General features: G+C 38.8%; 1 protein-coding gene across 1 annotated transcript in view; it reads right to left on the bottom strand.

Annotated features, from left to right (window-relative positions):
- Nucleotides 1-8,921: 8,921 nt before the first annotated feature.
- SYNPO2 (synaptopodin 2) overlaps nucleotides 8,922-25,834 on the bottom strand; it is a 163,722-nt gene continuing 146,809 nt past the window's right edge. Inside the window, exon 3 of the mRNA XM_008689468.2 lies at nucleotides 8,922-9,137. Coding sequence (XP_008687690.1) covers nucleotides 9,020-9,137 — 118 coding nt within the window. The 3' untranslated portion in view covers nucleotides 8,922-9,019. The remainder of the gene's footprint in view (nucleotides 9,138-25,834) is intronic.

Below are 25,834 nucleotides of genomic sequence, written 5' to 3'. Positions count from 1 at the left end.
CTGAGATGGCATCATTTCATCTGTCAAATGCAAATTAAAAAAAAAAAAAAAGACTGTTATTCCTGTCAACAGGAAAATAACTGTTGCAAAGATTGTGACCACATCTGGAACACATATTGATGGCTTGCAGGAAGGTTGGGTTATTGTAGCACTCACTCAGCCATCACCATCTTCCCAGAAATTAGGGAAGTGGGTTGCCAGCAGTGACTCTTTCGACACAGTTCCCTGTTGTATGCCCTGTTGGGAGAATTTGAAGGAGGAGGCCAGCTGGCAGCCACAATGTGTGCTTGGAATGGGGATGGGAGGATGAGGTACAGTGACAAAGAGAGGGACAGGTAGTAATAGGGAGGGAAGGACACTTTGGGGTAGTCTAGGATTGATGATTTATTACAGAGTGTTCTAGCAGGTAAACCGTGCCTGCCTTTTCACACGGGAACATTAGACGACTCTGTGTCCTCCTTTCCCCTTGTCCTACCCTCTCAACTCTATCTTCCCTAGTGCTGCCAGAATAAACTTCCTACCAAGAAGGCCAGATCATGCCAATCCCTTGTTTAAAACCCTTTAATAGTGCCCCATTGTTGTGCTACAGCAGGAATCGGCAAACTACAGCCAAGGGGCTAAATCTGGCCCGACACCTATTTTCGTACAGTGAATTACAAATAGTTTTTCCATTTTTAACTGCCCGAAAAAAAATTTTAAGAATATTTCATGACTTGTGAAAATTATATGAAAGTCCAGTGACAATGTCCATAAATGACGCTTTATTAAGCCACGCTCATTCATTTCATATTCGCCATGGCTGCTTTTGCAGAGTTGAGTTGAAATCATATGGTGCTATAAGCCTGAAGTATTTACTATGTGGCCTTTTACCAAAAAAAGTTTAACTTTCTCCGTAAGGTAAAACCCACTGCTTTCTGATTCTCACCTTATTATCCAGGGATAACACAGAACTGCCTGGAGTTTACCTCTCTGTCTGGAATGGCCTTGCTCTTGGCTGTACTCACCTCTACCAGTACTTCCTATTCTGCCTTAGGATTCAAGTCTGCCATCAATTCTTCCAGAAAGCCTTCTTGCGGACCCTTCCACACTTAAGGTTGAATTATTTTTGCTCTTCTCATAATACTCTGTAAAACACTATCATTGTTCTTGTCTCCTTACACTATCCCCTCCCTTAGAACTACCAGCTCCCTGGCAACAGAGGCCACGTTTTAATCACTAATATATCCCACATCAAACATTGGGTAGGGCACAGTGACAAAGGAAAAAAGATTGCTGATTGATAAATGAATGAATCCATCTCCCCTTAACAGTAGTTTCTGGAGCTGCCAAGAGAAGGGCTTTATGTGCTCGTGTCAAAAGTAGTACATTCTAGAAGAATTACTAAGGTCTACCGATTGGGACATACCGGTCTCCATTCTAGGCCTTTTTTTTTTTTTTAAGATTTTATTTATTTTTTTGACAAAGAGACAGCCAGCAAGAGAGGGAACACAGGCAGGGGGAGTGGGAGAGGAAGAAGCAGGCTCCCAGCAGAGGAGCCTGATGCGGGGCTCGATCCCAGAACGCTAGGATCACGCCCTGAGCCAAAGGCAGATACTTAACAACTGAGCCACCCAGGCGCCCCTCTAGGACTTTATTCTTAAACTGCAAAGAGTCTATAGCCATAGACTGTGGTGAGCCTGTTTACATTAGCCCTCCACTTGGGGAGAGGATTTGAGTTTGCTGTCACTTTAAATCCAATTCTAGGTATATTCATTGTGCCAAGAAAAAAAAGTCCAGGGCAGGAACAGAAATGCCATTTAATGTTAATTAAACCTACTGGCTGCTCACGCTGATAAAACTTAATGTTTCCCCTTGTCAGAGACATTAAACATCAGAACAAGCCTTACCTGCTGACTTTCATTCTGATGTCTTCATGAAAGCCCCAGTGTTGTCATTGCTGACTTCAAATCATAATAACTAAGGGAAAATGGATAATCTAATGCCTAAAAGGAGACTTCTCTCTCTCTTTTTTTTTTGAAATATTTTATTTATTTATTTGAGAAAGAGAGAGAGAGAGCATGAGCAGGGGGAGGGGCAGAGGGAGAGGGACAAGCATACTCCCCACAGAGTGAAGAGCCTGATGGTAGCCAGGCTTGATCCCAGGACCCCTAGACCATGACCTGAGCCAGAGTCAGATGACGCTTAACTGATTGAGTCACGGAGGTGCCCCCTATAGGGAGAGTTCTTAAAATGAATGCAATGCACATATTTTATGGAAATATTTGTGCCATAAATGTCTATGTCTTCTTGGTAGTAAAAATATTTGTTTTATACTTATGGTTAAAATTCACACACATACCCCTTTTTTGATCTTGGAATGGACCTCTTTTAATGTGCTCTGTTTTAAGAATAATTTTATAGCAGGGTAGTGGTGAAATAAAAATGTGTAACAAATGCTTTTGAAAGTTCCTCAGGCGAAATATATGTAGAATTTGTTCCTGCTTCTGATTTTTTCTACATGATAGCATTTTAGACATAGAACAGTAAATTCTTATTTCTTTCTTAATGTCTTCCCTTTTATACAATATAAGAAACCCAGGTACTTTGCTTATTCAAACATATTGTGGAAAGCCAGTTGAGTCTCCATGAGACATGATTTTCAGACACCAGCACTGAAGAACACTACAAGGCTGAAACCTCTGCCTTCTTTTTTTGTTATTTTCTTTTCCAAATTCATGCTGAACACGGGGCTTGGCTTAGCTGAGCATTGAAGTTTGGCTGTTTTATCACAAAATCAGGGTTCTTTTTCCTCTTCTCAGCCCTCTAGTAATTATCAACTTCAATAAATTATAGGCATTTCGTATTGCTAATGATGAGAGCTGCAGTTATTGTAGATAGAAACCAGAGAGATCATCTGAATTCAAGGACAAAGAGACATTTAAATGGCATAAAGGCCCAAATAATACCAAGCTATGGGAAAATATGCAGCCCTCTCCCCTTTATTTATTTTAAAAATATTATTCTTCTCTGTCCTATGTACTAGTCTGGCAGAAAGCTGTGGTATAAATATGTAGGTCAACAGGAAAAACAACCAAGCCAGTCTCTTGAAATGAGGTTCGTTCTGATAGGTCAGGGATTAACCCCAGGAGCCGAAAAGCTTCTGCTGACTTCTGGTTTGGTTCTGCTTTGAAAATGGTTGCTCCATAGAAGTGGGAATAGGGGCAGTGCAGTGTCCCTTCCCTAGTTTAAGGATGACTTTTTACTTCCAACACGTGCACTATACCTTGTCGAAGAAATATCCCTGCAGAACACACCTATAGCTCAATTGTCTAAATAAATAATGTTTTCTAGAAAAGGCAGGGTTGAAGAAAGGCTAAGGAGAATCCTATCTCTACTTCTGAATGTTCATAGTAATGTAGAGGGGTTCTTCAAAGGCAATTTGAGCTTAGATAAGATTTTGCCTTTTTCTACGTTTTTGGAGGAAGAAATGTTCTCTGCCCTTCAAAGCCCTTCTAGTTGGGCTAAGAATCAAAATGACATGAGACATATTAGCAGGGGAAAATCAAATTTAATTTCATACACAAGAGAAATTCACATAGGCATGAAATTCCAAAGACAGGTAAAATGAAATATTTTGTCATTCCTACCTTAGGAGATGGGGGTAGGGGTTTTGGACTTCAAAAGGAAGGAATGAAATTCACAGGAAGATGAAAAAGAGTAAATGTTTGGTAAATAAAAATTCACTGGGACACACAGAAACAATGGGGCATAGAGAGGAGTTTTAACAAACAGATTTTGCTAAATTCCTCCTTGTTTACCACCCCTTGTTCATATTATAATGCAGTTATCTGTGGTGATCAATCTCTTCCTGGAGTGGGTCCTCTACCTAAATTCTTTTTAGGCAGTTGAGGAGGAGGTAAAGAGCTTTTCCTAATTCTGCCGGGTTTTGTTTGCTTTTAACTCAAAATAGTCTTCATGCCCAAGCGGCCCATCCTGGGGGTAGCCTGCCCTTGGTCCTTATAACATACCCCATTATAATTTATTTGGTAATTTAGGGCAAACCTCACACATATTCAAATCATCATGGTAAGGCAGTCACGCTTTATAAAGCCTTTTCAGACTCTCAAGTAAGAAATATAGTGATGTGATGAGCAAAGGATGTTATATGTAAGTTGATGAATCACTAAATTCTATACCTGAAAGCAATTTTACCATATATATTCACTAACTAAAATTTTAAATAAAAACTTGACATAAGAAAAGGAAATACAAATCTTAAAATCCTTGAAGTGGTGAATGAAGCTTTTTCCTCTTGGGGAAGATCAGAGTAGAGGAAAATTCATGAATACTGGTGACAGAAAAGTCAAGGAGAAAGAAGTTACAATATAGCAAATCTTCACTACAACTCTGGAGAGAAAAAAATACCACAGCAAGATTCATTGGAGGCATTTCCTCTTTAAATGCCCTTTTTATAATTACTTGATTTTTATAGAGAGATTGCTAGATCCTTCCTAGAAATATAAACTGTCACATTTTATAAGGCTATAAATAATGAAATGCCCCTTCGTGGAAAATACTGTCCTATTAAATTCGAGAAGTCGCAAATTGTGTTGTTTTCCAGAACCTCTGAGGAAAAGGGAGCAGTTTGTACTAAATACTTTTGGTAGTAAGTAGACCCGGGGAAGCCTGGCTAGTTTTGAAGTAGCTCTGTTGTGTTCTTCCCAGTGAGGAGCCAGGGAATTGAGCTCCCCTCGCCTCAGACTGTCTGTCAGCTCCCTGTGGATATGACATTACCGACTTCTAAGTACGTTTTGAAATGTATAGTCTGCTAAGCACTAGGAATTCCTCAGAGAAAAGGGGATTCTTCTATGACATTAGCATCTTAAGACAATATAATGTTACTAATCTTAGGTCATTTTAATCTTTAAAAGAGTCCTCATTTTTGAAGTATGTTTCTAGTGCTGGTCCTTTAAAAAAATTTGTTTTTTTTATCAGAATGCCAATAAGAGCCATTCTATTCAGAATTTGCTCCCCCCCCCCAAAAGTGTCAAAAAGCTGTGTTGTATGATACCAATTGACCAGGGAGCTCGCGTTCCAGCTGATAGTTTCACTGTCACATAGGAAGAGCCAAAGTCATTTTTGGAATCACAAACATGATAGACTCTCTGAGTGAGTCCCCAGCCCTTCAAAATACAACCAACATGTTATCAAGTCATATTACCATTGGCTATTCTTATGCTTAAGAGTAATTTCCAATATACTATGAAGGAAAGAGTTAATAAAGAATAATATTAATTTATGTTTGGACCCCAAACGTCTTCACCTACGTGTCAAATTGATTGTATTTTGTTTTTTCTGAAGTTTTTAAGTGTTACAGTTAAATGTCGCCAGTCAGCATGAAATTCTTTTGATGTGTCTGGAGCTAATATTATAGAAGCTAAAATTCAAAAATATGTAGTAGATAAGATTAATAATGTAATGTATACGATATAATTAAAAATATAATATATATAGTAATATATATCAACTTCTGGACTTGGAGTATATCAAATCCCCATTCTTTAGGGTGAAAACTAATTTGAAATAATATTTTATAAGAAAAAATGAAAACACTCTTTAAGTTGATTTTCAAGTTAATTTTTATTACTAATACAATTTTGATTTTCAGTATTCATCTTTCAAATACAGTCTTTTGGGATAAACACAGTCAGAAATGTCAATCTAACTAGCAGGAGAACATAGTCATTTTTAGTAGAAAAGTGTGGACAGTGTAGATACTTCTACTTTGAACAGAAATCAAATGTGAAAATCTACTTTCTCTTAAAAAATAAACATTTCTACAATTCCTCTCTAATTGTAATAACTGAGCCTACCTGATATACTCTTTTATCCAAAGTTTCATTAATACATATATATGCTTGAGCCCTAATAGGGTGGCCCTTTCCAATGTGAGTGATAGTGCCAAAACATAAAAGAGACATATTCAGAAATAAATGGACTGGAATCCGTGCATTTATAAAACTCAAAATACTAGACAAAAATCTGAATCATTTTAATAGCGGAAACTTCACGCACATGCAATGATGTGATATTTAAACTCAAGAAGGAGGAAAGGTGACAAATTAGTGTCCCTATGACTGGCATACTGTAACATTTTAGGGCATGCTTTTTAATCCATGGTAAAACAGGAACTCATCTACCTATGTGATTGCTACTAGTAGAAAAATGTCTTCACAAATGTGGTATATATTTACAAGCAACAGCCTTCTAAAAATACTGTTTTTATCTCACAGATATAAGGTATTCTTAAGTATAGGAATCAGATCTCAGCGTGTCTGTCTCAAACATTAGCTTGAATACAAGCACATCTAACTTTACTCGTTTTTAAATAAACTGGAGATTCAGTATCAACAATACATTTTGTGATGATTCGACATTGGCACTTCTGCTTTTTGGAATTATATCTGCAAATGATATCTTGAAACATCAATTTCCAATAAAACTATGAGATGTTCATTTCTTTGTGAGTGAAAAATGTACAACTTTCCTGCCATGTATTGTCTTTCTCTTGATGTCTAGAATAAATTCAGATAGCTTCAAACAAATGATGATTTTGATCTAGTACATGCAAAGAGGGAGATGGCTATTTTGTTATAATAATATATAAGTTTACAATGTCTGTGTTTTTATTTTGAGTCCAGTGAAAGTTTTAGTAAATAATCTAATATATATCAATTTCTGCAGTTGGAGTATATTAAATCCTAGGTAGTAATGGAAACCACTTCTAGCATTTAAAAAAGAAAGCAACAAAATGGGATCTGATCCTGTCAGGCAGTCTTTCCTGCTAAATGACCCTTATCTTAAGACACTGACATCTGGAATGATTTAGCCAATATAATAAAGTTTGAAGCAAATAAGACTTTTATGTAGGGATTCCTGAGAATTTGCTGACATACTGATCAATATACCAGGCATTATTATTTAAGATTCCATAGGAAGTCTTTGGAGTCAATAATTATAATTTGAGAGAATTAACAGTATATAAATTTAAGGGAATTTAACAATATAACTTTAGAAGTATTTATCTTTTCTTTATAACTAAACAAATTAGTGTCTGGTTGGGTCCATCAATAGGAGAACTTACTATATTTCTTCAGATATTTAATCTTTTACTTCCAAGATAAGGGATCACTTAGACCCTGGAATTTTTTTTCTTCTTTAAGTTTTATTCTTTGAAAGACACCATTATAATGATAAATATAAGAGTTAAAGAGTAAAAAAAGAAAAACAGTCACATTTAAAAATCTAAGAATGTTTTGAATACTCAAAAAAATTTTTTATTTTAAAATGTTCTCAATTCTTGTTTATGATGTTAAATGCTTTGAATTTCCTTGTACTGACTACTTTGTGGGTATGGCAGTAAGGAGCAGGTGTTTAATTGTCTCATGGTCGTGCTAATAAGGCCTGGGTCATGAAATTGACCGAGCAGCTGTCCAGCTTCCTCTGAACATCCTAATGATGACTTTGTTTTCTGTAACTAAATAGATGGTCATGGCCTACAGTTGCATAATAACAGACACATCCATCTACCACTTCCTTAAATCCATTAACAGTTTTATTTTTCTTCACATCAACCCTCCCTCCATGTAACACATAGCACAAAACCTGTCTCCCAACAATTCCTTTTGGACCTTTAATTATACATGTAGTGACACTGATGACCTAACCCACTCCTAAATTAATCCTGCATTTATATGATGAGCAACAAAAATGAATAATGCACCAAAGGCTATTCTACCAATGAGAAAATCTCAGAATATCAAGACTGTTAAGGATATAAGAGATTAAATAATCTGATCTTCTCATTTGACAAACGAGGATACCTGAACTCAGAATCTACTCCTGTCTCAGGCTGCTGCCTTTAAATAGATTAAAAATAAATTTTATACCCAAATCTTTCTATTACCCATGCATTACACAATTTGCCTCAGAAGTCCTTCTGGATTGTATAATTATCTTTCTGTCAAATATTTCTTTCTTTCTGAGAACACTTATATTTCAGTTCTAAAAAACTGAATGTCATTGGATTTTTGATAATGTTTCAGAGAAATGCTTAAAACAACACCAAGGAAATCCTTTTTTATATAATTATCATTCAATGGCATGCTCTCATTGAAAACTTCTCCCATGTTATATTCCTTGCTCTTACTGCTAATGACAATTAGAGCATCGTATTCTGTTAATTCCCTCCTGGACTAAGACACTTAGAAGAAAATACTTAATTTCACTTTAAATGAGCAGCGTTTAGTTGCCTAGACTACCTCATATTAATGGAATAAATGGAATTAAGATTATGAACTATATATAAATGCAAGCACATCAATGCAGAAAATGAATTTTTTCCTCAAGGAAATTCTCTATCATGAGCAGACAAGGAAGAGATCACTCACGTGTACTTACACGCACACACACGCACAAACTCAAATAAATGACTTCTGAGAATAAGCCAAGACCAAAAGTGAGTCAAAACCTACTGGAAAAGTGAAACACCCTACAAAGGAACATTTTAAAAATTACTATTGTAGATGGCACATGATCAGTTTTTCTAACATTCATGTTTGGCGTCTCCATCCCCTTGGGTGTGGGTTGTAGTTGCAATCAGCTATTGAAAGACAGTAATCAGACCTAGTTTCCATGGACATTATTTCAGAATCATTTCTGGAAGGCTGCCTATAATATGCATATGGTAACTGTGAACCATATTGGGAGTTGGTGGACATATTATTATTATTAGGTAAAGATGCAACATTATACTCTTGCCTTGCAAATAAGCTCACATTGGCCTTCTGGGCTTGAGGAACATAGGACAGTCTCTCATTCCAATCTTCTGAGCGCCCTGGAAGCACCTTCCTCCTAGCCGCTGAGACCACATTTGCCACAATGGATTCCTGGATGTTTCTGGGTTTAAAGGCATCATCCACTAGACCAAGAGGAGACTTTGCTGCTGCTTCCCAGGGAGTTAGTCTCTTGTTTGCCTTCTCTAGCTCTTCAGTTGGTTTGCTAGAGTAGTTATAAGCAGGCTGGAATACCCAAGGAGATGTTGTGGAGATGGCTGGAGGGACTGGTCTTCCAGGAAGAGAGAAGGAGTGTCCAATCTGCTAAAAACAATGAAAATGTTAGTGTATCTCATTCATTTTGGTTTGTGCTGATTGACTGTTATTTCAAAGTGATCTTGGCAACATTACTGAGCACTGTAAAAATCAAACCCCCAAAATACTTAGTCCTAAGGCCAAGACAGGCTGCCTCTACCTGGTGTATTATTAGCTCTGGCCTGGGACTTGGTCCTCACTTAGGATTTTCTTATTGCTCTCCATCTCTGAACCCATAGCTCCAATCGCTACCATCTCTCTTGGGCACAACCACCGCTGCTGGGACTCTGTTATCATTGGGAGCCACCCTTACTTATCTGCCCTCCACATATTTATATCTATATTCACAGCCCACACTCATTCAGGTCCTGCTTTCCTGGTACAAAATAAACAAAACATATTGACTACCCCAGAAACAGACCATGAGCTACTGGGCTTATTACTTTTCCCAAGTGACTTCCAATCTGTTATCTTATTTTGGTCCACTGAATATAGAAAAAAAAAAAAATCCAAGAGCTACTTAGACATATTTAATGTTACTGATCTGATGGAGTGGATGGACTTTTTCTTCTCAAAATCTATTCATACGCTGCGGAAGATCATGTGGATCTTCATTCCCTAAGCATGAGATATTGCCCATGTCTCAGACAAACACTCCTGCTTCTTGTTTCATCTGAGATTTGCTGCTTCTTATGTGTATTACATTCCTTACTTCTTTGAGAGTTTGTGTCCCTGCAACATTCTCCTGTGTATGTGAAATGTTTGTTTTCTTGGTATGCAGAAATATAATTTACTGAAAGCTCTTGTATTCTCTCTCCTTTTCCCCTTCTGTATTCCAGAAACCCTGAGGACTAGTTACCTACATTATGTCCTCACACATACCCATCTGCATGAAACTCTCTTAGACAAACTTCTGGCAAAAAGTAGCAAATGTACACCTAGGGGAAATGAGTCAGCTTTGAAAGTATTATAACGTTGTGTGTTTCTGGAACAAAAAACATTGCCATGCTTAAAAATGCATCTACATTTCAGAGACGGTTTCAACAGCTTTTCTCTCTTAACCAAGTTCTTAAATTTAAAGTGAATACCAACACCTGGATTTGACAAACTATCTTAGATTCAAATGATTTGTTTTTGTTTTTTCATTAGACACACAAAGAAGGTAGGTGGTTCATTCTTGGCTTGCATATCAAGAGTAAGGGGGTCAATATACTGAATCTTGCCTCTCTCTTTTTTATCATTAAAATATCAGTTATAATAGTTGAATCTTAACAGATCTTGTTTTCATTAATCTCTTTATCCTAATCTAGATCTAATAATAAGTTCTCTGGACTAAGTAATCACGGAGGGGAGAAAAGCCTAATTTTAGTTACCATTTTGGTTTGATTTCCATTTCACATTATTTATGCTTTGGTTTGATTCATTTAACAAGAATTTTATTGAACGCCTAATACTTCCCAGGCACACTCATCTGGAAATACAAAAATGATTTAAATAAAGTCCTTGCCCTCAAGAAACATGTAACATAGTACTGTTGTTAGCTTTGCAGTAGTAACTTAGTCCATCATGGAAGGTCACTTTAGAGACTCTTTACCTATCTTGACAGGATCAATAGGGAATTTTCTACACTGTGAGAAGTATTAACATTCAATATGATAAAGAAATATTCAGCTCTTATCTCCCGTAGTATATGTCTATGTCTCCCTTTTGTCCTTACTAATGGAAGAGAGAGGACACATTGGTCTATAAAGTCCTTGGACAGTTTTCAAATTCCAATGAGATCTGCTTTATGTGGTCTTTGATCAGATCTAGCACTTCAGGGGCCTGTTTTAGTCGGGTCTTTAAAACATTAGAGACTCGAAGAGATGTCAATAAAGGGCTCAAAGCCTCTACAGAAATACAGGAAGTGATCCTGAATACACATGCAGGTGATTAACATCACTGGCTAATAACTGGAAAAAGAAATAATTATCAATATATTTGGAAGAATTAAGTACAGTGTGGATGCGTACACTTCAGTTGATAGGGCATCCAGAACACTGGAGGAAAGCGAACATTTTAGTTTCCATTCCCCCTCCCTTCTTAGCTTGAAAATCTTCAGAAGAATGGAAGCTTACCAGAAATTAGCTCAAAAGTATTGTTGAATGATATTCTAATAACAAAGAGATTAGAGATTTGTTTCAGCTAAGGCATAAATGTTAATCAATTGAATACGTGAGCAAAAAAGTAGAACTGTGAAGTATGATGTTGAAAGCGTAAGGCTCTCTGAGGAAAAAATTTAAATAGCATCAAAGTTAAAAAAATCTCCTGTGGAATATACAAATATGCCAAATATAGTAGCAGTACTGGCTGTGAAGGAAGAGAGCAATTACCTCAATGAACAAAATGACTTGCTCTCCTACACACTCCTCAGACTGCCAGACATGCCCTCATATTCCTTTAAGCGCTAACAATAGAACATAAACTTACAAACTGTCAGAGATGAGAGAGGCAAATATGGGATAAATAAGTAGTTCTTTAGGTACGTGTTGTTTCTGTTTGTGCCCAAAATACTGCAGGCCTCTGGTCCCTGCCTGCACCCAAACCCCTAATTTTAACGTATTTCCCCAAAGCAATTTCCACATCTCGTTCTTTGGTGCTATTTCCTTCTGTCAGTCTCCGCCCCAAGGCTCATGCTGTTCTCTGCTTGGCCGGCTAAAGGAAGCCATGTGATATAATCTGAGCCAGAAATGACCAAAGGGACCTGAAAATAACAGAGGTGTTTCTTCTATTTTGGAGTTTGAATGTCTAACGGTAGAATCCTGGCATAACATGGGTTGGATCCTTGGTTGTTGTTTCTACCATGGGTTGTATTATTTTCTAAAGAATTTAGATTTTTGATATGTGAGCACTTAACTGTAATCAGTATGTTAAATTAGCATTACATTGATGTGTCATCAAATTGCTTTTCTTTTTGTCTCCTGCCACCCTTTAATTTTTTTTTAATGAAAGAAGTTTTTCCACTGTCACTACATGAAAACTTAGCAGGTCTTGTGGCACTCTGCTTTCTTCTAGGAATAGTCCTGTGGTCACTTTCAGTTACCCAAACCAGTTTATTTCAAAATAGAATATTCCATCCCTTGCCGTAACAAATTCCAGTCTCAACTTAGAGTTAAATCTCTTCTCCCTGGGGCCTGTTTCAGGAAGATCGTCTTCCTTCAGGGAAGGCATTGTGGTTGGCTTCTTCATGATTTCTTTCCTCTCTTCCCTCAGCTTGCTAACTTGGACTTCTGGCTCCCTGGGCTTAGAGTACAAGAATGGAGAAGAGAAAAAGAGCCTGAGGGGAATTTTTACTTCATTTGGTAACATCATATTCTGGCTTTTTACTCTCAGAGCCAGGTAGGCCCAGATAAGGAAACTTCCACGGGATCTTTGAAGATTCCTATCACTGGGGATATTTTGCTTGTAGTCTTCAAATCATGCCAAGTCATCCCTATTTTAACGGGTAACTTGTGACTCATTCTGCACCCCCAAGGAAGCTGAAGCTACGAAAGGGGTTATTTGAAGAGGCCTCAAGACAACACTTCCCAGCTCTCCTTTGCTCCTGACCTGCTGTGGTCCATGGGGAACACACATATTTGCCTTTGGGACTACAGCAGCCCATATCCTGGTTCTTTGCCAAAACAATTTGTCAGCCCATGTCTCAACTTCCAAATTTCTTGGGAGAGTGTTGGACCCCAGTCCGCTCTGCCCTCCTGTCCATCCTCATGCAGACATCTCATATCAAGCTCTCTAAGAAGCTACTTTAAAAAAAAAAAATTTTTTTTCAGACAGAGAGAGAGAGTACAAGCAGGGGGAGGGGCAGAGGGCGAGAGAGAGAATCTTAAGCAGACTCCACACCCAGCACAGAGCTCGACGTGGGGTTCGATCTCACAACTCTGAGATCATGACCTGAGCCAATGTCAAGAATCAGACACTGAAGTGACTGAGCCACCCAGGTGTCCCTCTAAGAAGCTACTTTGAAATTCTTCTCTCACAGGGGTGGAGGTGAGGATATAGGAGCCCCTCACCTCCACCTACTCTAAACCCACACCCCATGATCTATGGGATCCAGAAATCTTCCTCAAGAAATCCTTTCTCCTTTCCATCCTCTGATCCCTTTTAATAACCTAGACCTGCTGGGGGGGCGGGGTTCCAACAGGAGTGGCTCCCTGATGTGTTCTTTGTAGAGTCTGCAATTTCGTCTGAAATCAGACATTAGTGTGCAGCATCTCTGATATCTGAGGGCCTCGGGGGAACTTTCACTTTAATGTCCTGTCATGTAACATTACCATTTTCAGTAGACCACTAAGGCCTTTCTCTCATTTTTCTTTTAACAATGAAATATAGGCTAAAAATTGAATGAAGAAAATTTTCTAATGATTAATTTCAAGAAATTCAAATAGTCCTAAGAGGTGAAACCTTATACTTCACTCAGGGCTTGCTCTAGAGAAGGGGGCTCACTTGTTTTCAGGGCATCTTGGTCAATCGTTAGGCTTTAACTGTTGAGAACTTCCTCCTTACACTAAACCAAATTTTGCCTCCCCTAACTTTTAACCCCGTGATCCTAGTAACATAAAATACTCCTGCTTCCACTTCTATATACCTTTTCTTCACATATTCCTCATTGCTTCCACCTTTTTTGGACACCTTCACTATCCTATCGCTATCCCTCATTTTCAAACTAAGGAGAAATAACATCTATGGTGGTCATTCTCTCTTCTGCATCTTCTTCTTCAGTATGTTAGGTGGGGCTAACGCAGACATACTACCTTGACCCTCTTAAGTAGACGTATATACATAAACACAAACACCGAAGACGAACCAACGAAGACAATGTTCAAACTGACCGAGGGACCTTGTCATCGTGCAGATGGCACAGTTCATATTGCATGTAGAACGTTCGGACTGTGTATATTTAGAGTAGTGTGTCCTTTAAGGGTTCAATGCAGGAAAGTACCTGCTAATCTTTAGCCAGTCCAATATAATGCCTACAGCAAAGGCTGCAAAGATTCCCACAGAACTCACAAATCACCTGCAAAGATTCCCACAGAACTCACAAATCACGTGGCTTCACACGAGGGAGGCGTTTTCCTACCTCTACCTTTAATAATAGCCACACTAACAGCTCCTACAGTGTGCCAAGAGGTGGCTACTAATTGCCTTACATAAAGCATTTCATATAATCCTCAAAACAAGCCCACGAAGTAGGCCCTATAATTATTCCTATTTTCAAGGACAAGGACAAGGACAGTGAGACTTAAAGAAGGTAAGTAACATCAATCAATCAATCAATAAGACGGTAAGGAACTTCCCTAAGGGTAGAAAGCTAGTAAGTACTGGAGTGGGGAAGTTGGACCCACACAGTTTCACACCAGAGTTTTTTAGTCAAGTATTAGACTATGCTTATAATAAAATCGTTTTGAGAAAACGTCTTTTTAAAAAAAGATTCAAATCCAAGCAAGCTAAATGAAATGAGATCTTAGAAATTTTGGAAAGAATCATTTAAATTTTGATTAAGTTTGGATTAATTACTGTTGCCATCTTGCCGTTTGTCACAAGAACAGGTAGGTGGAAGGGTGTAGGGAATACCTCACATTTAGATGTGCTCCTTTTATATGATGGTGAGACACACCTGGGGCTCTGCGCTCAAGTCAGCTGAAAAGCTCAGAGGAGCTGAGGGCCTTTCTCAGCTTAGCATAACCAACTTTTCATGTCAATTCAATGCAGATTTATCCACATAAAGCAGTTCATGAGGCAGCTTGGTTAGCTTCCTTATTAGACTGTCTGGGTAACCAATTTAACCGGCAGGAAATACTTGACATTTAAAAAGGAAGTGTAGTCTGAGGTTTACATAGGACAATGAAGTGAATTAATTCTAAAGCAATGCAAATAGCTACAGAAGCCAAAGAAGTTTAATAGGATATATTCGGAAGTTTAAACTATCTCAGACCACAAACCTTGAAAGCCAAAAACTTTCTCTTAACTGAATTCCTGCTTAAATATGCCATAGTAGAGGAAATGTCTCCAACTGACAAATGATATTTCAACTCCTTCAACAACTTTCTCTCTTAAACACATAATCAGTAAATATTCATCACAAACATACTTTATCATCAGCAGATTCCAGTAGAGGCAAACAGAAATAAATGACATTTCATTTGCCTTTTAAGTCATTTATAAGAATGTCTACAAAGCAGAGGGCTATGAAGGGGCACATGAATGGAAGGAAGCACCAGGCATTCTCCAGCTTCCCATGTGCTCAGGTCAAAATCTTAAGAGTCACTGCTGACTCTTCCCTGTCCCTTACACTCTACACCTATCTGTCAGCGCGGACTTTAAAATACATCCAGTCTGCAATCATTTCCCATGCCTCTGCTGCTACCGTCCTAAACTAAAGCAGCATAATCTTGCCTGGATTATTGCTACGTCTCCTAATTGGTTTCCCTGGTTCCACCCTTGCTTATCTAGTCTGTTCTCAAATGGCAGCTAAAATTACCCTGTTAAAACCTAATTCAGATTATGTTACTTAGTCCTCTGTTTAAAATCCTCTCGTGGCTTCTCATTTCAAAAAAGGAAAATCAAAGTCCTTTCATTGACCCACAAGGCCCTGTAAAATCTGCTCACCCACTCCTCCTTAATCTCTGATTTCATCTCCTGCTCTTTCCCTCTCACTTGGATCTAGCCATACCAGCCTCTGCTATTTGTGAACACACCAAACACACTCATGCCTCAGGACCTTTACACCTGCTGACCCTTCTGCCCGGAACACAGTACTCTAGATATCAGCATGACTCCTGTTTCTTTTCCTTCAGGCCTTATTCAAATATCATATGATCACTATTTGACTCCTGTCTGTCCGTATCTCCCTCTTTCTCTCTCAAAATTCCCTATCCCCTTCCCTGTTTTATTTCTGCCTTTAGGCTTATGTCTATTTAACATAATAAATATTTTATTTATTTTGTTTATGAGCTTCTTCCCACTAGAATTTCGCTCCATGTAAGAGTAAGGGTTATTGTTGCATTCTGTTTTATTCATTAAGAAATCCCTAGACTGAAAACAGTTCCTGGCAAGTAGACACTTAGTAAATATTTGTTGGATGAATGAGTAATTTCTATATCAGAATTCTATAACCAGGAAACTTGGTTAGCTTCACCAAAATTTTTCGTTATGCCTCAAGATATAGCCCTTCTCATAACACTTAGCTGTGGTGAGGGGCTCTGCTACAAATAGACTCATCCCCCACCCTCGCTATACACACACCAGTATGCTCACCAAGCCAGGTTTGCCAAAACAAAGAGGATGAATCAATATTTACAAACAAATCAATCTTCCTAAACAGGTAGAAGATTTTAATGTGCAAGTACAATCATTTGCATTTTAGGTCAGTGCAAATGTGAGGGTTTTAAGCTGTTTGACTCTCCAAATGAGATAAGTCCTAAAATTTTATGCATGAATCCTAAAGAGAGTCTAAAATATATTTGCAAGAGTTAAAAAAAAAAAAAAGACCTAAGAAGAAAAAGATAATGGACATTGGGACTAGTTAGAATTGCAGAAGGGAGGGGCACCTCGGTGGCGCAGTCCATTAAGAGCCTGACTCTTGATTTCGGCTCAGGTCGGATCTCGGGGTCCTGAGATTGAGCCCTGCCTCAGGCTCCGTGCTCAGCGCAGAGCCTGCCTGGATCGTTCTCCCTCTTCCCTCTGCCCCTTCCCACTGCTCTCTCTCTAAAAAAAATACATCTTTTTAAAAAATTGCATAAGGGAAAACTGAAAGTTTACTTACCATTTATTGTGAGATCACAAGCAGGTGTAGGAAATGGCATTTTCTACTAACCAATGTCTTAGGGGCACTCCCATTTTCATGAGTCTTGGATTAATTTTCCTGGTAGGGAAGCATGTTAGCAGGAAAGCGATTTCTCCATGGAGATGTAGAACTCCTCTATCTAGACATCTTTAAATGTAGGATAAATGCTCCTTTGAGGTGATTCACAGTCAAGCTTGACGTCAAGGAATGAGCATTTTAAGGTCATTTTTGTTCTAGTCTCTTAATAAAACAGTCTCTATCTCATATTTTCTGTGATCTGCCTTCCTAAAGTGAATCTTAAATTTTCTTCACCAGCGGGGCTTTGGGAAATTCTGGTGTGGCACTCTCTTATTCACAAAATGGAAGAGAGTGCCCATTTCCTCAGACAGAAATCTGCAGCATTATGCTGCTCATCTGCAGACAATCAGGACTAATACGTCGTATTATTGACTAGAAAACTAGTCAAGTAACCATACATTGCTTAGAGAAAGAAAATAAACATAGTCGGACATCAGAAAAAGAGATACCATCTTGTAGCTAGTGCTTCTGGTCTTGGCTCTGCCATTGACGATTCATCTTTATTCACTTTAGATTAACTTTTAGATTAAATTTGGGTTCTAAAACAATACACATTTTAAAAGTTTATTTTATGTTTGAAGGAAATCCCTTCGTGAGAAAGACTAAGGGTTATAAGCGACAATGGAAGCAAGCGTGATAGACTGGAAAGAATGTGAACTCGGGTAACTTGGCTGTGACGCTGACCCGGGAGTCCTGCCTTGGCCTCTTGTTACCCGGATGCTCCCACCTCTCCAGCCATACTTTCCTTGGTTGTAAAATGGTAATAATGCCAGCTACAGTTTCAAGATTAGGAGGAGAGGAGAGATTTCGTTTAGAAATCGAGTGCCCCCCAGCACAACACATGGCGATTATTCTTGTTTTTGTGAGAAGAGCCTGTGAGGTCTTAGAAGGTGTCAGAGACCTGGCAGAACCTTCTGTTCAAGAGGCAACTGCATAGGCAGGCTGCCGACCCAGGCTAAAAATAGAGGGAGCCTTGCCTTTGAAGTGGCATTAGCACCACACGCCTGCGATACCGCTGCGCCAGCCACGTCTTTCCACCGGTCAGAACGCAGGCGGCGGAGCTGGCCAGAAACACGCACTGACCTCACCTCTGCTAGGCTCGGGGGGACAGCTGCTTGATCTTTCTTAACCCTCTGTTATAAAAGAATGAAAATGTTAAGGAGGAATCTGTGCATGTACTTCTGCGGCCCCTTTCATCTTAGATAGCAATGATAGCGAGACCCAAAATGTATAGAATTTTTACTATGTACTAATCACAGTACGAAGCAAGTTTTCCCATTAATTCATTGAATCCTCTCAACAACCCTATAATCCCAATCTTGCAAATCAGGAAACTGAGGCATGCAAATGTACCCTAGGTACAAGGTAATGTACCCTCGGTCTCACAGCTGGTATGTGTCTGTACAGGGAAATTTAAAATTTAAAGTCATAGGTAATGAAATTGTATCTAAATAATTTTAAGGCGCTAAATCTATTAGTGAAAAGAAATTAACTACACAGCAACGTTTTGCCGTCTCACCTCCCTTTATCCTCAAAAAAGTATGCCATTCTAAAAATTATAGCCTATGAAAACACTCCTATTGATATACTGTGTTCTATTTAAAAAGCTGGAATTGGCATTTTAATTTTTTATATTTCTGGGGGGGAGCCTTAAATAAGTCTACTTTAATTGGCTTGAACATAAAAACAAAATCTTTTAAACACATTTCAAAATATTTTTTGAAGAGAAGTTCTATCTTCTCAGAAGATTCAAGCAGTAAAAGTCATATGGATTCCCACCTTAGAAAAAAATGAATAACATATCGAAAGTTCAGCTTTCATTAGTTTCTATAGAGAAAAAAAAGGAACTTTCACAATAAACAAAGGCTGATGATCCTTATGAAATAAATGAATTGGTGACCTTTTGGGTAACTTCTGTAAAGAAAACTGTCAGTGTCTGGCATGTAGTAAGCACTTAAGAAAGGAGACTCATCATTAGTAGCATAAAATTATTACCTACACTGTAAAGCCTACTTAAAATGTATTTCACTATCCAAATACAGCTTTAGCTGTCCATTATATCCTAGATACTTTTCCTAAAGCAAATCCAGGTAACCATCTCCTCCTGCCCACATTCACAGAAAGAAAAGTCACCATGAATGTGCACTTATCCCTAGGAAAAAAGTGGGGTGAGGAGAGATGATTTTTCAATATAGTTTACAGCTTACGTGCTTGCTGTTTGACATGGAGCTAATAATATTCCTTAAGCAAACTCATTTCCCAAGTAGAATGGCTTTGATTTTCTCAGAGGGAAATTTCATCAGTTAAGAGTTTAAGAAAAGGAGTTCTTAAGAAATGTGTGCATAGCATGTAACAACCTTGATTGGGCCCTTTACATGATAACATTCTCCAAATTTCTCTCTGGCATGTGTTTGAGGGTTGATGTTTAAGCCATTCTTCTATCACGACTCCTAACCACATTAAAAAGCTGACCAACCAAACCTGGTTAATGGTAATGGCAAAGACACATCAACAACTACACAACGTGTGACAATATTATTTCACAAGGATGTGGAAAATACAGTATGAGAAAAATGACTTATTTGATCTTTGTAACTGTTTTTCTGTCCATTACGTTTTCTAAGCTTATGAAATAGATCCTTTGATTCATTTCCTGGTCCCTGGGGAAAATGTTTAACCTACTGTTCCTGGGAAATTCAAGATTTACTGCTAAATCATATTTATGTTTCCTTAGTCAGAAACATGGCCCCAGAGTGATGTTTAAAATTAGGAATAAAAAAGTACAACTCTTCATCCGGGAAGTAACCAACAACTTATTTTCTTAAGCGCAGAATAAGAAAAATTTTGCTTAATTGCTTTACCACATCTCTCTGGTGCAAGTGGTAAGTTTTATTTCATGACATCTTTCTTGTCTGAGGAATTTATGTAGTAATTCCGTGTGTGTCATCTCATTTTATAGTACACGGGGATTTCCATAAAGTAATTGAGGCTTTCAAAGGAATGATTGTTTTTCTGGAATAGATAAAAGGCCATTCAGGGGGCAATACAGATTAAAGCAGAGTATATGGTGATAGTCATGTTGGTGTACTTTTCAAATACAAATGGAGAACTTGGAAACATCTTTTATCAGTAGTGTCCCAGGAACATATCTTCAAAATAGGAAGCATTTACTTCACTTAAAAATACTAATCACGGGTTTATCTGTAATCCAATTAATGGTTCAAGGAGGTGTCTCAGGAGGCATTAGTATGCTGTAATTTTCTTGTCTTGTTAGCTATTATTACAGCTCTCCTATTGCTATAGCTTTCTTAATGTTCTCACAAAACCGCGGCCTATTCTTAGACATAATATTGCTTATTAATACTAGAGCAAGTTTTGCTATAGTATTTGGGCCACACATTCATTCAAAGGATCTCATTCCTTATCATGCCCCTGACTACTCCTCATTCCCAAGTTCACCTTCATATTAATATAATGTTAGGTAGTTTTGACTATCAATCGCCAAGCAACTTTTTCCTCTTTCGGTATTGATTCATGCAAATACACAGGTGAATTAACAACGCCTTGTGAATTACCTACAAACACTTCATCAACCCTCAAAGCCACACTGGATGTACAATCCGAGCCTAAGATAAAAGATAAATTCTTCTGGAGGTACTAAAATGTCTAGGTCCTTATAAATACACATTTGAGATTGAGAGAAGGGACCCTTCCATAATATGTCTGTCTGAAGTTCTTAAGCGACTATCCATTAAAACAAACAAACAAAAAATTTAAAAAACTCTGGGGAAGGGATGGAAAAAGAAATGTTTAGAGCTTATCTCTTTGTAAAAAGATTCCTAAGCTACACCCATTGAAAAGTTCCTCTCAGCTTTGCTCTCATCTATTCTTAAACATTTTTTTTTAAAGATTTTATTTATTTATTTGACAGAGACAGCCAGCAAGAGAGGGAACACAAGCAGGGGGAGTGGGAGAGGAAGGAGCAGGCTCCTAGCAGAAGAGCCTGATGTGGGGCGTGATCCCAGAACGCTGGGATCATGCCCTGAGCCAAAGGCAGACGCTTAACGACTGCGCCACCCAGGCGCCCCTATGAGACTCTTTCTGAGAGTGATGGGCCGACTTCGCGGTTGCAACCTTGTTCTTAACCTTGCCTGTTTCGGAAGTTGTGAGTCTAATGCAGGTAAGTTCTTTTCAAAATTTAATCTGTAGATCAGCAAATCATCGACCATCTGGAATCACACATGGGTATGACCTAGGCTAAGAGATTTCATGTGTGTTTTCGCTGGGAGGAAAGTTATCTCCAAATTCTTTCATTTAAAGGGCCTGAAGGAGGTGGGGACAGGGGGGACGATCGCTTACAATTTATCACTGTGGGTCAGTTATTCCCAGGTGAAATGCAACTTCGATGTTGTAACTAGTTGCTAAATGAAGTTCACTCTAGATCAGTACTTTTTTTTCTTTTTTGCAAAAAAATGAAGTCTACATGAGACCAGATGAAGTCTGACAATGCAGTGCATCCCTAACAATACACCGATAATTAAATGTTGATGCACCATTCATAAGACGGGATTTTGACTTTGACCATGGTTGACAGTGCTACGTAGGCTATTACAGAAGTTTAGAAAACAAAGCAAAAGGAAAACAAAACAGAGGTTGAATACTGAAAGCAAAGAAGATAAATACTAAATGGTTTTTTTCTATAAAAGATTGCTTTCTGTGTGAGTGCATGGTATATTTGACATAATTTTGTCTGATGGACCATGGGCATTTTGACAACGAAGGATGGAGATCTCCTGATGCAGGTGAAATGATAAGCAAAGGGTGCTGGAAATGCTGCTTTAGAGCATTGCCAGCTGTTTCTCACCTTACGCCAGGGTGCCTCGGGGGTGGGTCCCCGAGGCCTAAAGGTCCCTCCGAGCCTCACAGCACTCCCCCTTCTCAAGAAGTATCTGTGTACGTTTCAAGAATAGTCAGGAGGAATTCTAATCACACTTCACAGACACTAGAACTGAAGCAAATCATTCGAGTCATGGCTTAAAGAAAAGAAAAATTATTCTCACCTAAGCTCTGCTTTGTCTCATTAGAAAAAATGATTATTTAAGTTTCCTACAAATATCCTGGAATTGAAGGGTAAGGAACAAATTCTGTCTTGTCCGGTTTTAAACTGACCTTGCTTTTTTAAAAGGTATTGAACTACACCAAAATACACTCATGAAACATAAAAAGCCCAATTTTTTTAGAAGATATTTATATAGCAAATTATAAAATCTCCGAGGTGGAAGGGTTTGGAGATCTGCAATCAAGCTTCAATGAGGTACAGGAGTTCCTTTTACAACACACCTGATAGGCATTGCAGTGGGAAAGAGCACAGGCTATGCAAACAGATGAACTTGGAGTCAGCTGGCGGGTCTGCCACCTTAGGACTAGCTGTGTGACTTAGGGCAATTTTCTTACTTCTCTGAGCTCCACTTTCCTTCTCAATTAAAAAAATGATAATTTTCGGGGCGCCTGGGTGGCACAGCAGTTAAGCATCTGCCTTCGGCTCAGGGCGTGATCCTGGCGTTATGGGATCGAGCCCCACATCAGGCTCCTCCGCTATGAGCCTGCTTCTTCCTCTCCCACTCCCCCTGCTTGTGTTCCCTCTCTCACTGGCTGTCTCTATCTCTGTCAAATAAATAAATAAAATCTTTTAAAAAAAATGATAATTTTCCTCCAGGTAAGGTTGCTATGAGAACTAAGTTAAGTACATGTATTAAAGCTCGTAACACATTTTATATGCCTAATATATATGTTAATTCCGTCTCCATCTCTGCCCCACAAGATTTTGAAGTTTTGAGTTAAACTGACATTTACAGTCTTGTAACTTCTGTTCATTACTCCTAACACTTCTTTTTCAGCAACAGACACATTTACTCCCTTATCCACACCGTAGTTCCTCAAATATCCAGCTCTCCTATCTCTTGTTAGTCTCTTCTCCTCCCACTGGTGAATGTACAAACATTCATCTCATATTACAGAACTACCAGACGTCACCATCTTTTTGTTTTAGAAATAAACTTTAGTGCGTCAAAGATCTGAAAACAATGGTCTTGTTGGGATCAAAGCTGCTACTCAGTGGGTCTACCTGCCCCTTTGTTCTGTACATTCTTCTAGTCTTTAAGCAGCCTCTGGCTGATTTTGCATTTTATCAATCTACCACACCATTTGATCATCATAATGGAAAGGCACAGCGAAAACACTGGGATCTTTCCCCGTGATCCTTAAAGTACACGATTTGTTTTTTTTGTTTTGAAAATTTTACGATCATATTTGTTTTCCTTTTAAAAGGCTGATTAGCATTCAAAGTGCTCCAAAATTCTCCTTTAGCCCGGATCCCAAAATAAAAATGTTTTGATTACTGCCAGAGAGATGTAAGTTAGTTATTAGTAAGAACATTTTTGATTGGAGATAACAGACGCTATTGCCCTACAGCCAAGGGAAGTCATACAATTCCTTTCCCCAGAGATAAGAAAAAACAGCCAAGGAACCTTGTACAGTCCCTTCTCTAGACGATAAAATTGTATCATTCTATTCCTAGAAATATTTATTCTCAGCCTTGATTAGAAGCAGAGGGTATGACAAAATCACATCTGAAGGCCCTCTTTATTCTTCTATTTAAAAAAAAATAAAGAAAAAGAATGTTTAGAGCAAATTATTCACAAGTTTGAGAACGGCTGCCTGCGAAGCCCTTTCGGAGCGGGAAGAGGGTTTGCTGCCATCTCCTGGACCTTTGAGATGGAGCCGGCAAGATCCGCGCTTCAGTGCCCGCTCAGGAGGCCTATAGAACAGTGGAAAGCAGGTGCAGTTGACAAGTCGGCCTGTGCCTGACTGGACAAACTGGAAAACTATTTATGGGTTTTAAAGAATAAGGTTGGCCTAAGTGTTCTGTGTGTTAGAAAAGTGTTTTACAAAGTGTGGTTCACAACCATTAGCATCAGAATCATCTGGGGTGTATGTTACAAGAACAAATCCCTGGACCCCACCCAGATCTACTAAATCAGAAGTTCCACAGTGGCGCTGGGGGTGGGGAGGGAAGGTCTTAATTCCCCTCTGGGAACAAAAGTTGGAAAGCTGTGTGTTAGAACCTCTGAAGGCGGTGGCTGGCTAAAACTGAAGTGCTGTATGTAAAGAAACCTTATTAGTTGGTGAACTGAAGTGTAAAATTAAAATAAATTCTAAGTGATCTATTTTACTTTGGTTTTTATTTCCATAATAGCACCCACTCTGGGTTGTAACATTTTGCTGGCTGTTTCATAATGTAGAATTCAAAATCTAGTTAGCTTATTTGGGTTTATATGAAGAATTACTATTGGCACCATCTGATAAGCAGTAACAAGTAGTCAGTGGGCTAGACCATCAACTAACTCTTGAGTGGGACATAAAGGAAAAAAACCCTACCAATGGAAGGATTGGTGTGACACTGAGCACTTCATTTATATTGGCCCAGACTATTCTTTGGTGATCTTTAGCTCTAGAGGACGGTTTTGTGAATATTTTTTTACCAGCCTGAGACATGTTAGGAGAAAACAGAACTGAGGGATATGCAATTCAAGAAAAAGATCTAGTTGTTTTTCACTTTCCAAGAAAAAAAATGTAATTAAATGGTACAAAAGGAAAACAGAACTAAATCAGTTTAAATGTATTTGAAACAAAAGCGACTTTGGATTCAGGTAAAATTTTCGGCCTCTCAGCTTGTTTTGATTTTTTTTTTTTCCTCTTCAAGATTAGTCCCAACTTCTACTTCTGACTCAGAAAGATTCTAGAGGCACACCAGAAAACCCACAAAAATTCCCTGGGTTTGAAAGGCAGCTGGGATTCTAGGTTCCTCCCTACATCATTCACTCAGCTTCTGAGAATTGTTTTTCATCCCTTGCTCTGTGAACTGGGAGTTTGCTCTGTTCAGAGAGAGGGTTCACTCTGTTTTTGGAAACTGCTCATGCTTCTCAGGCAAGGGGATCAATTACTCTAAAAAGACCAGGTTGCTGACCCTTTGTCCTGGGACAGTGTTGGGAAGGAGGGATAAGAACAGCTGTCCGCAGCGCCTTCCGAGGTCAGCCAGGTTCTATCAGAGCCCCAACTGTTGCAGGCGTGAATTGGGGTGGCCTCGGCAATCGGGTGGCCAGCTGTTCCACTTTCTGTGGGCTCGGCCTAAATAGCTTCAACTATCCTACCAGAACCTTCCTCAGGAGACCAACATCCCAAATTTGAGACTATATTTAATTTACAAGCATCCCCCGCCATAAGAATTCTCTGTATATTACTAAGGGCACCACACTTGTTTTATTTAACAATTGATACTTTGAATTGAAAGCATCCCTTTATAGTGGAGTCTCAAAGCTGATGTTAAGGTGTGTTTTGGGGGGCGCCTGGGTGGCACAGCGGTTAGGCGTCTGCCTTCGGCTCAGGGCGTGATCCCGGCGTAATGGGATCGAGCCCCACATCAGGCTCCTCCGCTATGAGCCTGCTTCTTCCTCTCCCACTCCCCCTGTTTGTGTTCCCTCTCTCGCTGGCTGTCTCTATCTCTGTCAAATAAATAAATAAAATCTTTTAAAAAAAAAGTGTGTTTTTGTTTTTTAAATATTGCACCATTTTGTATACCATTATAATGCTAGGACAATAGATGAAGACAAAGAAGAAAAAAGTTGTCCAACAGGCTGAAGAGAGAGGAACATAGACATACAAAGTTTCAGTAAGAAGAAAACAGAAGAAACAACGACTTCTCAGGACAAGCCTCTTGAGAAGAGATTGGTTGTGTCAATAGATTTAT

Source organism: Ursus maritimus, unplaced genomic scaffold, assembly GCF_017311325.1.
Source record: "Ursus maritimus isolate PB19 unplaced genomic scaffold, ASM1731132v1 scaffold_11, whole genome shotgun sequence".
Classification (NCBI taxonomy): Eukaryota; Metazoa; Chordata; class Mammalia; order Carnivora; family Ursidae; genus Ursus; species Ursus maritimus.
The sequence above is the reverse complement of the archived record's forward strand: the minus strand, read 5'-3'. Positions and strand labels throughout refer to the sequence as shown.